Source organism: Chiloscyllium plagiosum, unplaced genomic scaffold, assembly GCF_037043375.1.
Source record: "Chiloscyllium plagiosum isolate Xiang-an unplaced genomic scaffold, Cpla_swu_hap1 HiC_scaffold_30, whole genome shotgun sequence".
Taxonomy (NCBI): domain Eukaryota; kingdom Metazoa; phylum Chordata; class Chondrichthyes; order Orectolobiformes; family Hemiscylliidae; genus Chiloscyllium; species Chiloscyllium plagiosum.
In genome coordinates this window covers 47,788,747-47,801,574 of record NW_028270168.1, presented here as the reverse complement: position 1 = coordinate 47,801,574, position 12,828 = coordinate 47,788,747, and the positions used below count along the sequence as shown (strand labels likewise).

General features: G+C 45.2%; 1 protein-coding gene across 3 annotated transcripts; it reads right to left on the bottom strand.

The window, feature by feature from the left end:
* Positions 1–3,381: 3,381 nt before the first annotated feature.
* lsm10 (LSM10, U7 small nuclear RNA associated) lies at positions 3,382–6,441 on the bottom strand. Of its 3 annotated transcripts, none has more exons than XM_043717181.2 (3): positions 6,423–6,441; positions 5,398–5,479; positions 3,382–4,831 (listed from the first exon to the last, which is right to left on the bottom strand). In XM_043717181.2, exon 3 carries the CDS (start codon positions 4,756–4,758, stop codon positions 4,393–4,395), a length of 366 nt encoding a protein of 121 aa, XP_043573116.1. In that variant the 5' UTR covers positions 4,759–4,831; positions 5,398–5,479; positions 6,423–6,441; the 3' UTR covers positions 3,382–4,392. The 3 variants fall into 3 exon arrangements, with proteins under 3 accessions (XP_043573116.1, XP_043573117.1, XP_043573118.1); XM_043717182.2 differs by lacking the exon at positions 6,423–6,441 and adding an exon at positions 6,219–6,359; XM_043717183.2 differs by lacking the exons at positions 5,398–5,479; positions 6,423–6,441 and adding an exon at positions 6,219–6,355.
* Between the last annotated feature and the right edge of the window lie 6,387 nt (positions 6,442–12,828).

Genomic DNA, 12,828 nt, shown 5'->3' with positions numbered 1-12,828 from the left:
TCTCATACACACGCTTTCTCTTATAAACATACATACACCCCCACCCCTCGCACATACCCTCTCACAGGCTTATACTCCATCACTCCCACACACACACACTTTACCAAGCTTTCTCACAGGCACTCACACTCATGCACACTCTCTGTCATGCGCGCGCACACACACACACAAGTCTGTGGGGTGAATTGTATTTGTAGAATTCTATTTGCCCACTTCCCATCTTATCAAGATCTCTGCAATTTCTGATAACCTTCTTACCTATCAGTGATACCTCCTAATTTTGTATCATCTGCAAACTTACTATTCATCCCTAGTACATTCACATCCTGATCATTAATGTAGGTAAGAAAGGTCCCAGCACCGACCCCAGCACACTACTAGTCTCAGGCCTCCAGTCTGAGAAACGACCTTCACCCTTTGCTTCCTACCATAGAGCTAATTTTGAATTCTATTAGCTAGCTCTCCCTGTATCCCACGTGACCTAACCTTCATGACTAGCCTGCCATGTATGACCTTGTCAAAGGCCTTACTAAAGTCCATGTAGACGACATCCACTGCCCTACCCTGCTCTATCACTTTGGTTACCTCTTCAAAAATCTCAAAGATTTGTCAGACCTGACATCCTGCATACAAATCCCTGCTAACTATTCCTAATCAGACCTTGACTATCCAAATGTTGGTTGATCCTGTCCCCCAATATCCTCTCCAACAATTTGCTACCACTGATGTCATGCTCACTGGCCTGTAGCCACCCTCCAGTCTTTCAAAGCTTCACCAGTGGTTAAAGATGGAGCAAGAATTACTGCAAGGGCCTCCACGTTTTCTTCCCTAGCCTCCCACAACATCTGAAGATGGACCTGATGAGGTCCAGGGGATTTATCCACCTTAATGCACCGTAAGGCTGCAAACACCTCCTCTCTGGTAATATGTATGCAGTCAAAAACATCCCCCACTTGTTTCCCTTATTTCCTTAGCATCCCCGATTCTCTCCTCAGTAAACAGAGGAGAAATATTCAATAAACGTCTCCCCCATCTCCCGTGGCTCCACACAGACAGCCATGCTGATCTTTAAGGGGGCCTATTCTCTCCCTAGCCTTTTACTCTCAATATGACTACAGTACCTCTTGGGAATATCTTTAACCTTAACTGCCAGATCCATCTCTTACCCTCTTTTAGCTCCTCTGATTTCCCTCTTAAGTGCGCTCCTATACTTTTTATAGTTATCTTGGGATTCACTTGAGCCTGATAGCTTAAACCTAATGTATGCATTCTTCTTAGTCCTGACCAAAGCCTCAATATCCCTAAACCTCCAGCATCTTCCTTCACCCTTCTCTCTCTTTGGGCTCTTATCTCCACCTATTGTTTACTCCTTACACCCCTCCCCCACCCTATTTTTTTGCATAAACAACCCTTTCCTAGCTACCATCTGAAGAAGGGCCAATGGACCTGAAACATTGACTCTGATTTCTCTCCACAGATGCTGCCGGACCCGCTGAGCTTTATCCAGCAAGTTCTGTTTTTGTTTCTGATTTACAGCATCCACAGTTCTTTTGATTTTTTTATGAAGTTAGTGTTGGTGATTTAAGAAAACTACTGAGAAATTAGATGTGGTAAAACAAAAAAACCAATGGGGTTTATTAAAGTGGTAAAGGAGATCCCATTGGAAGTTGAAGAGCCTGGTCAAAGGTTGGTTAATATGAGAGTACTAGATCTCTTAAAAGAATTTACTTATGTGGATAAGGTTTACTCTTGCACAAGGAGTAGGTAAAGAAATTAAAATTTTAAGAGATACAGGAGCAGGTCAATGTGCAAGAACGTACTTTGGAAGGAGCATTGCCAGAAAAGGTGGTAATAAGTTGAATCTATGGTGAGAAAATGAGTGCTGGAGCTTGGAGAGTCGGGTGAAGTGGAGGTCACAGAACACGCTGGAAGATCAAGAGCAAGGGGGCGGTAAGAACACACAGTTCTCTTATAACTCTCCCTTCAGCAGTACCTCACAAACCCACAACATCTACCACTTAGAAGAACAAGTGCAGATTGTTGTAAAGGTATTAGTAGTGATCTTTCAGGAAACACTGGAGTCAGGGAGGGTGCCAAAGGACTGGAAAACCGGCAATGTAACACCCTCGTTTAAGAAGAGGGAGGAAGCTATAGTCCAGTTAGCATGAACTTGGTTGTTGGTAAGATTTTAGAGCCCATTATTAAGACTGAGATTGCGGAGTAAATGGAATGCATGGTAAAATAAGGCTGAGTCAGTATGGTTTCAAGGGGCAGTCATGCCTGACACATCTGTTAAAATTATTTGAGATGGTAACAAGAGCTAATGGGCGTGATTCGATTTCCAAATATATGCTGCTAAATAAGACAGAGTAATTGGTGTTAGTAGCAGGTGAGAATGGTGCAGCAGACTCAATCGGCTAAAGGACCTAATTCTGCTCCTATATCTTATGGTCTACTAGCACCGGAAGTATAACTAACTCAAGGTCAATGCAGTAACTGACCACCACTTTCTCAAGGGAAATTAGAAATCAACAATAAATACTAGCTTTGTCAACAATTTAGGGATGACTAAGAAAGACTAGTTCTACACTAACTGAAAATGCACCCAACTTATTGTGAACACCTACAACATAAGATTTACTCTTAAAAACCAGGCACTGTCTCAGAGTCTGGTTGGAGAAGGATGCCTTTCCCTCCAGTGAGAAGGCGACCTTCCTGTCCCACATTACCCAAAACCTAAGTCATCACAATGTATTTACAAGCAGAATCACCCTTTTTGGGAATGAGAAAAGAATTGATACAAGTTTGTGTTTAGATACAAGTATGTACAGTGACTTCAGAATTATTATGGTTGCTCAGCACAGTCATTGGGTTTAGCAGTGCTTGCTATCAGCTGAATTAAATGTTCACACTTTCAACAAACACTTAAGATTCTGTCCTTGCCAACATGAACTCTGGATTCGGTTCTCTACCACATGACTGAAAGGGAGGTACACATGGACATGATATTCACTTTTAGTGGGGTTCAATTTTAAAAGAAGAGATTCATACAAACTTTTGTTATATTTAATTATCAGTATGGATGTGAATGGCCTGTAGTATAATGGTAGTGACTGCAATGGAGTAAGTACCAGGTTGTGGGAGCATTTTCTTCTGCCATTCATTCTATTTACAATGCACTGTTTGGAAAGGTGACACACCAGTGACAATACTTACCATTACCACCTACGATGATCAGCATTTGTTTCAAATACACATGGATCTTGCTGACCTACACAATAGGCAGACAGAAACCATGGACATGGCGGCACTGGCTCTTAAGAAATCCACTCAATTATCCAATCACCTATTAGGAGCACAGACATAAACACAGCGGCAATGTTTGTGATAGCACTTGTATTTGTATATCATCCTTCCACATCTCAAAGATAACTTAGAATGCATCTGAAGAAATACATGGAATTTGAAGTGCAAGTCACTGATCTGTTGTGGGATGTAGCAGCTGTTCAACACAGCAAGATTCCAAGATAAAATCAATGTTTATGTAGAATCTGTACAGGAACTAGTAATTTCCATTCTTCCAAAACTGCCAAGGGAGCTGAACTGGCACAATGACCACTGAAACAGCTGATACTGTGGTATGATGTTTCAAAGATGGTAACTCCAACAACACAGCTCCCTCTCAGTACTGCTCTGGAATTCAACTGACCCACCCATTCCTCACTGGAGTGCGAAGCTTCCAACATGGCAATAAGGATTGCAGCCATTCTTGCCAAGCATATCAGACCAACTGGGCAGGCAAATCCCACAGTGACCAGTCACCATACTCCACTAAGCCCTGATGTCCAGTGCCCAAACACCACACTGTCCTGATAGCCACACCCTAAACACAAATCACTCCTGATCACCACACTCCCCAAACGTCACTGAATCCAGATATCAACTCCAGTCCCATGCAATACCACCAAATCAGATGCCCACTCTCCAGCCCTGATATCCACTCTCTCCAAACACCACCCAATTTGACTATCTAATTACCCTGAAAAAAAGCAATCAGTTCAGATACCCAACACCATCCCCCTCCCCCGCCCCCCACCAAAACATCAAGTTTGGATAACCAAGCCTCCAGTGCACAGTCATTATATTCACACACAAAACCCCAAACACCAGTCATGGTATCCACCCCTCCACACACCACTTAGTCCTGTTAATCAGTCTCTCAAACACTACAGTCCTCATATTCCCCACCCACTCCTGATGTCCACACTTGCCATATACCATCCAGTCCTCATACACCCCAAACACTGCACTGTCCAAACCCCAACATCACCGAGTTCTGACATTATCCTTTATGTCCCACATGCATCACTGAGCTGTGATGGCACATCATTGCTACTTTTTTGATGGAAATTCTCTTCTCCCTCGACCTTTCCCTCCAAAGTTACGCACTTGGTGGATTTTCTGCAGTTGGCTCTGAACAGTCTCAATTATATCAATCTCATCTGGGATGTGAACATAACGTACATTTCTGCCAGTCACAAAGAAGTCATCCAAGTTCGACACTCTGCCCTGTCTATCAGTATATGTAACCTCAGCTAGCCGGATGTTCATGAATGCATCAACGTTCACAAAGCGACCCTTCACGGAGCTCTCGTCCCTAAGCTCCACAGTGGTAACATGATTATGTATCCCCTGGAGAAGTATGATGAGGCTGTTCTCTGCAATTGTTCGTTCTTTAATGGAATGGCTCAATGCCATAATGTTGACTCATAAACTCTATTCAGTTGATAGATGAGTACCAGGCCTAACTCAGGGACTCCAGACGGCAGAACTGCATGGAAAAAAGAAACAGATCATGGAGAGTTTTCATCTAATACCCATTAATTTCAATTTTGTCAGATCGCACTGAGGAGGAGAAATTGAGGACTGCAGATACTGGAGCTCAGAATCGAGAGTGTAGTGCTGGGAAAGCACAGCAGGTCAGGCAGCATCCAAGGAGACAGGTCAGCTTCTTGCGGATTGTTTCAGAGAACATATCTGGAACACCCGCACCCACCACCTTGTGCCTGAACACTTCAACTCTCCCTCCCATTTAGTCAAGGGCAAACAGATCCTGGATTAGTGGTGCTGGAAGAGCACAGCAGTTCAGGCAGCATCCGAGGACAGGCAAAATCCGAGGACAGGCAAAATCCGAGGACAGGCAAAATCCGAGGACAGGCAAAATCCGAGGACAGGCAAAATCGACGTTTCGGGTAAAAGCCCTTCATTATTCCTGATGAAGGGCTTTTGCCCGAAACGTCGATTTTGCCTGTCCTCGGATGCTGCCTGAACTGCTGTGCTCTTCCAGCACCACTAATCCAGAATCTGGTTTCCAGCATCTGCAGTCATTGTTTTTACCTTCCAAACAGATCCTGGGCCTTGTCTACCGCCAAACCACCCGATGCCTGGAGGAGGAACATGTCATATTCCGTGTTGGGACCTGCAACCACACGGGATAAATGTGAATTTCAACAGCTTCCTCATTTCCCCTCCCCCCCCACATTATCCCAATCCCAAGCCTCCAACTCGGCACCGCGCCCCCCCCGGACCCGTCCATCAGTGCCCCCTCTGACCTAACACCTTCTTCCTCACCTTCATCCACCTATCGCTTTCTCAGCTACCTTCCCCCACCCCACCCCACCCCCCTCCCATTTATCTCTCGGCCCTGACCTACAACCCGATTCTCGTGCTCCTCGGATACCTGCCCCTCTGTGCTTTTCCAGCACTACACTCCCAGGTCGCACGGATGGGCAATTTCTGCTTTAATTTCAAGGGTGATGACTGTCACCCTCCTCAGCCCGCACATATGTTCGAGCTGGCTGTATAAATTCAGCAGCCTCGCGGAACACAAGCTCAAAAGTCACACCACGCCTGGTTACAGTCCAACAGGTTTATTTGAAATCACAAGCTTTCAGAGCGCCGCCCCTTCGTCAGGAGAAGTCTGCTAAGGGGCAGTGCCCCAAAAACTGGCGACTTAAAATAAACCTGCTGGACTGTAAACTGTGCTGTGACCTCTGACCTTGTAAACCCCAGTGCAACACAAGCTGAGCAAAGTGGTTCAGGGGTTATTCAGCCTCACCACGATCTAGAGAACCCGACACTTGCTGATTTCCAAAGGAGCTGGGATCTGAATTTGTCCTCAAGGGGCCCCACTGTGGCCATTCAGCCCATTCACTTACAGACAGGGAGCGGGCACCGATGTTACAAAGGGATGCTCACTCCACCCCACACTGCTCCCCGGGGCCAGGGGGACGGGGGCAGCGGACAGCCCGGGGTGAGGGGTCCGGGGTGAGGGGTCCGGGGTGAGGGGTCCGGGGTCCCGGGTCCCCGTCCCCGTCCCCGTCCCCGTCCGTGCAGCATCAACTCTCCGCCGAACCACTCACCGCTCCCCGCAGGCAGCCTCTCTCAGAAGGGCCCCGTCTCCCAGGTAACGGCAACTTCCGCCTCGAGGCCGGTGGGCGGGGTAGTAAGCGGATGTACGTGCCCAGGGTCGCCCCGGTGACGCAATGGGACAAGTACCCGGAAGCTGGAGCACGTGGTGGTGCTGGCCACGTGCCTCAGAACAGCCTGAGTGAGGGAGGGAGCTAACTCAGAATAACCCATAGAAAGGCAGGCCAGATAACTTAGACCAACTCGACCGACCCAGAGCAAAGTTTTACCTGCACTGGAAATTCACTGGAGGAATTCTTTTTTATATGAATGTGAAATATACTATTAATTAATGTTAATATCCACCATATCCACCAACAACATTTGCATTACAAAATTTATGTTGCAGCATCTCCTTTTCCACTTGGGATCCCCACAGCCTTTAAGAATTCCATATCAAGCTCAATAATTTTAGGGCCTGAGCACCTTCCCCTTTGTCTTTATGCAAACTCCCACAAACCAGGCCTCGTCAATACACAGGCTACTACCACAGACAACCTATTGTCAGCCACCAATGGTCCCCAGTAGCAGTTATTGATTTTACCATTCTGATCTTTCCCCATTCTGCTGCCCTTTTATTCTCTCACCCTAGGTTCATCCATTGTTTGCTTCTCTCCCAACCCCACCCAATCTTCAGCATACAGTCATTTGTCTGTATCCATGAGGGTTCCGTTCCCGAGAACCCCTGCAAATGATGACATTAGTGAGTGCAGACCTTGTTTAAAAATAGGTTAAAAGCTGTGATATTGACTTGTTGTTACTTAGTTTTGGGGCAGATAGGTGAATGTACTGTATAGGTAAAAACAATGACTGCAGATGCTGGAAACCAGATTCTGGATTAGTGGTGCTGGAAGAGCACAGCAGTTCAGGCAGCATCCGAGGAGCAGTAAAATCGACGTAAAAACATCAATTTTACTGCTCCTCGGATGCTGCCTGAACTGCTGTGCTCTTCCAGCACCACTAATCCAGAATGTACTGTATATACTTTTCCAAGCTAAAATCAGTGATGAAGAAGAATCTCTCCACCCAAAATGTTAACTCTGCTTCCTCTCTTGTGAGAACCAAAGCTCACTCACTTCAATAATTTCAGTCCGAGACAAGATCTGAAGCAATCAGTGTGTTTATTATACACTTGCAAGCGTGGTGCCTGAAGTAAGGCACACAGAGTTTAGCAAGTACATATCTTATATAGGATTCACTACTCCAAACCCAGTGCCCATTACTATTGTTTATCTCTTGCCTTATCCGGCCTTGTGCATAACAAAGTACAAGTTTTACTCGGCCATTTCACCACATCCTGCTGTGGCCCATTGTTAGGTATATTCTTCTTCACTACTATCTACTTCCCCCACCTGTGACAATTCCTCCCTTTCCCCAACCATATTGATCCTTATGACCTTTTAATTGGGGTTTGTTTTTGTGTTTTTGCAAAAGTGGGGAACAGATGCTTATAACTACTGCTAGTGCAAGCATATCTGGCTTAACCTACATCCTCACAGCACCTTATCTATTTGTCTGTAACATCTACCATTGTTTTGCAGTTACGTTTCATTCAATTCTAGTTCAATGGAGAGCGCAAGAGGCTGCGCTAGAGAGCAGCACCAGGCATACCTTACAAGTATTGAACAACTTCTGGAAGTTCATGTACACACATTAACAACCTTTCCCTCGTCCCCGATATGACCTCTTCAAAAAACTCCAAATATTTAGTTAGACATAATATTTACTTATCAAATCCATGCTGACTGTTCAAAATTGACCCAACTTTTTTTAACTATGACTGTTAATTCTATCCCAAATAATTGTTTCTTGAAGCTTCCCCACCACCTGAATTAAACTGACTGGTCTGTAATTGTATCTTCCACCCTGGAGACTTCCTGCCTCTATTCCTGATGAAGGGCTTTTGCCCGAATCATTGATTTTCCTGCTCCTCGGATGCTGCCTGACCTGCTGTGCTTTTCCAGCACCACTCTGATCTAAACAATTGTATCTTTATGTCCTTTTCTGAACAAGAGCATGATGTTTGAAATTCTGCAGTCCTCCAGTACCACCCCAAAATCCAAGGAAGAACCCTCGAATCTTCAGAGAATGATCATGACTGGAGGTATAATACGCATGGGTGATCATTTCAGCAACAGCCAAAGTGTGGCAGCAGCTGATCAGATATGATGCTGGCCAGTTACAGGGCCTGACTGATTAAATGAACCTGCTTGTGGAAACTCTTTTCCGGGTTTCTTGTGAAATCAAGGTTGCCAACATTGCGAATCATGCTTCGACAGTTGCCAGAGAAATGACTGAATCTGTGGCAAAGCAACTGAGATTGTCACAGGAGAACAATGGCTAAAATTTTCTCATTTTTAGTTGGATAAACTATCTGGTGAAGCCTGACAAGTAGTGTGAGACATCAGAGACAGGCATCAGGAAGCTTGGTGTTGATGTGGAGATGGGTATCAGCACACTAGAGGAGACTGGTTAGCAAGGTTAGATCTCACGGAATACAGGGAGAAGTAGCCATTTGGATACAGACCTGGCTCAAAGGTAGAAGACAGAGGGTGGTAGTGGTGGGTTGCTTTTCAGACTGGAGGCCTGTGACCAGTGGAGTGCCACAAGGATCGGTGCTGGGTCCTCTACTTTTCATCATTTATATAAATGATTTGGATTTGAGCATAAGAGGTACAGTTAGTAAGTTTGCAGATGACACCAAAATTAGAGGTGTAGTGGACAGCGAAGAAGGTTACCTCAGATTACAATGGGATCTTGATCAGATGGGCCAATGGGCTGAGAAGTGGCAGATGGAGTTTAATTTAGATAAATGCAAGGTGCTGCATTTTGGGGAAAACATCTTAGCACGACTTATACACTTAATGGTCAGGTCCGCGGGAGTTTTGCTGAACAAAGAGACCTTGGAGTGCAGGTTCATAGCTCCTTGAAAGTGGATTCACAGGTAGATAGGATAGTGAAGAAGGCGTTTGGTATGCTTTCCTTTATTGGTCAGAGTACTGAATACAGGAGTTAGGAGGTCATGTTGCGGCTATTCAGGACATTGGTTAGGCCACTGTTGGAATATTGCGTACAATTCTGGTCTCCTTCCTAACGAAAAGATGTTGTGAAACTTGAAAGGGTTCAGAAAAGATTTACAACACTGTTGCCAGTGTTGGAGGATTTGAGCTATAGGGAGAGGCTAAACAGGCTGGGGCTGTTTTCCCTGGAACATCGGAGGCTGAGGGGGGACCTAAAAGAGGTTTATAAAATCATGAGGGGCATGGATAGGATAAATAGACAAAGTCTTTTCCCTGGGATGGGGGGAGGCCAGAAATAGAGGGCATAGGTTTAGGGTGTGAGGGGAACGATATAAAAAAGACCTAAGGGGCAACTTTTTCACACAGAAGGTGGTTTGTGTGTGGAATGAGCTGCCAGAGGAAGTGGTGGAGGCTGGTACAATTGCAACATTTGAAAGGCATCTGGATGGGTATATGAATAGGAAGGGTTTGGAGGGATATGGACCAAGTGCTGGCAGGTGGGACTAGATTGGGTTGAGATGTCTGGTCAGCATGGACGGATTGGTCCGAAGGGTCTGTTTCTGTGCTGTACATCTCGATGACTCTATGAGTAGAGATGTGGCCATTCTAGTTAGAAAGAGTCTCCCTTTTAAGTTATGAGAGTGTATTAAAGATATGCTTAAAGCTCTGATACATGGGGGAGAATACAGGATCTTAAATGTTTACTTAAATTTCTAATGGTCCCTATGGTGGACAGATTGCCCAAAGGACCTCCAATAACTTCTTAGCGATTTAAGCGATTAAAGGATTTGTGTGCTGAACTGGGATAGGTAGATGCTTGGAGGCACCTTCATCCTACTGGTAGGGATTTCATGTTCTTCTCAAATCCGCATAAATGCCATACCAGGATTGATCTTTTTTTGATCCTGCAGCGCATTTGGGCTCGATTGCATCATGTACAATTGGCAATATCACTATTTCCAATCACGCCCCAGTGTATTTAACGATTAATAGTAAGGATACTGTGGTAGGCCTGAGGCACTGGCAACTAGACCCCATCATCCTCAAGGTTAGCAAGTTTATTGAATTATTTTCTACTGAGTTCATGGCTTTTTTTAGATATTAATTCAGGCTCAGCCAGTAGCCCATCCATTCTTTGGGAAACAGCTAAAGCCTAAGCTAGAAGGTTGGTTATTTCCTAGTCAGCCAGTAAGAAGCGGAATACAGGTGAGCAGCAATACTTGCTCGAAGTGAATCTGAAAGTAGCTGTAAAGGCTAACTTTGACAGGCCTTCGCTGGTTAAACTGCAGAGGATCACAGTGCTTCGGTCTACACTGAACACTGCTCACACAGCCACACAGCCAAGAAGGAGCTTACGTTTGCAAATCAAAGGCTGTTTGAGCATGGGGATAAGCGGGCAAGTACGTAGCGTACCTGGCTCAGAAAAGGAGTGCCCCCCGAGCCATTACCTTGATCACAGAGGACACTGGAAATTTAACCCATGATTCTAAAAGGATTAATACAGTATCCCGGAAATGTTACTCTTAACTATACCAGTCTGAAAGTTGTGAGGATGGGTGGCTTAGGCTGAAGACTTTTTTTAAGAATTTGGACCTTCCGGGAGTGAGCCCTGAACAAGAGTGTCTCCTCAATGCCCCATTGTCAGAGCAAGAGGTGCAGGAGGCTGTGAGGCAGCTCCGAATGGTAAAGCACTGGGTCCTGACAGAATCCCCAGTGAGTTAAATAAGGAATTTATAAGTATATTGTCAGGGCCGATGCTTAGTATGTTAAATGACTCACATTGTCGTGGCCTCCTCCCACCATCTAAAAGAGGCGAACATCTCTCTCATCCTTAAAAAAAGGGAAAGCCCCGGAGGACTGTGCATCCTATAGACCCACTTCGCTCCTGAATGTCAACTTCAAAATCCTATCCAAGACTCTGGCATTAAGGCTAGAAACTGTACTGCCCTCCATCATTAAAGAGGATCAGACGGAATTCATAAAAGGTCGAATAATGTCAGGAGATTGCTTATCATAATCCAAGTATGTCAACAGTGATCGGTACAGGGAATGGTGATCTCCTTAGATGTGGAAAAGGCATTTGGCAGGGTCAGGTGGCCATATCATTTTCATACTTTGAAGCAGTTTGGCCTGGGAGAGACCTTCATCAGGCGGGTGGAGGTTTTGTATAGTGATCCTCTTGCTGAGGTCCTCACCGATGGTGGATGGTCAAGCAATTTTAATCTTTGTAGGGGCAGTTGACAGGGCTGTCCCTTATCACTGTTGCTGTTTATATTGGTGATCAAACCACTGGCAGAGGCAATATGTAGAGATCCCAATATAATCGCTCCAGACGTAGGGACGAAGTCACATAATATTGCACTGTATTCAGACGACGTTCTTGTCTTCTTATCAAACCCAACAGTCTCAGTACCACACCAGATGCAACGCATCAATTTATTTGGTGGCTTCTCAGGTTATAAGATCAATTTTACGAAGTCAGAGGCCATGCCCATGGGTGGTCTCCCGAGAGTGCCTGATTCTGAGGGCGGATCTCGGTTCCCCTTTAGATGGTTGCGTGAGGGCTTTCTCTACTTAGATATATTTATTACACCCATTTTTGATCAGCTATTTAAAGCCAACTTTGCCCATTTATTCGACAGAATCAAGTAGGACCTTCACAGTTGGGAGGTGCTTCCTCCGATCTCTTGGTTAGGTTGGATAGCCCTCATTAAAATGAACATTCTGCCCCGCCTGTTGTATCCTGTGCAAATGCTTCCTCTGCTTTTTACTAAGCAAATATTCAGAAGACTGAACGGCTGGTTTAGTCCTTTTGTCTGGTATTGCAAGCGGCCCCTAATTACATTGACTAAATTGCAGTTACCTTACAGACTGGGAGGAGTGGGCCTCCCAGATATCAAAAACTATCAGTTACGTTCAGTGCTATCTTACATGAATGATTGGGCCGGGGGGGACCCTCACTCACTTGGGTTGGACATCGAAGCACCTCAGGCAAGTTGCCCCCTTAGTAGCCTGCTGTTCTTAGACAAAATGACGACAGTTAAGGAATATTGTCACAGCCCCAGTAGTCATCAAAACTGTCATGGCATGGAGGTCGATGCATGTGGGGAATACTGCCAAAGCATCATTTTTGACACCCGTAGATGGTACACCGGACTTTCAGACAGGGATAATGGACTCTGGGTTTAAACTATGGGAAGCTAGGGGTCTGTCTTGCCTGGGTGATTTAGTGATTTATTCGAAGGGGACATACTGATGCCTTTTGACCAGTTGGCTCAGAAATATGAATTGCCCAGTGGGGATCTCTTCCATTTTTTTCAAATTAGAAATTTCACACAAA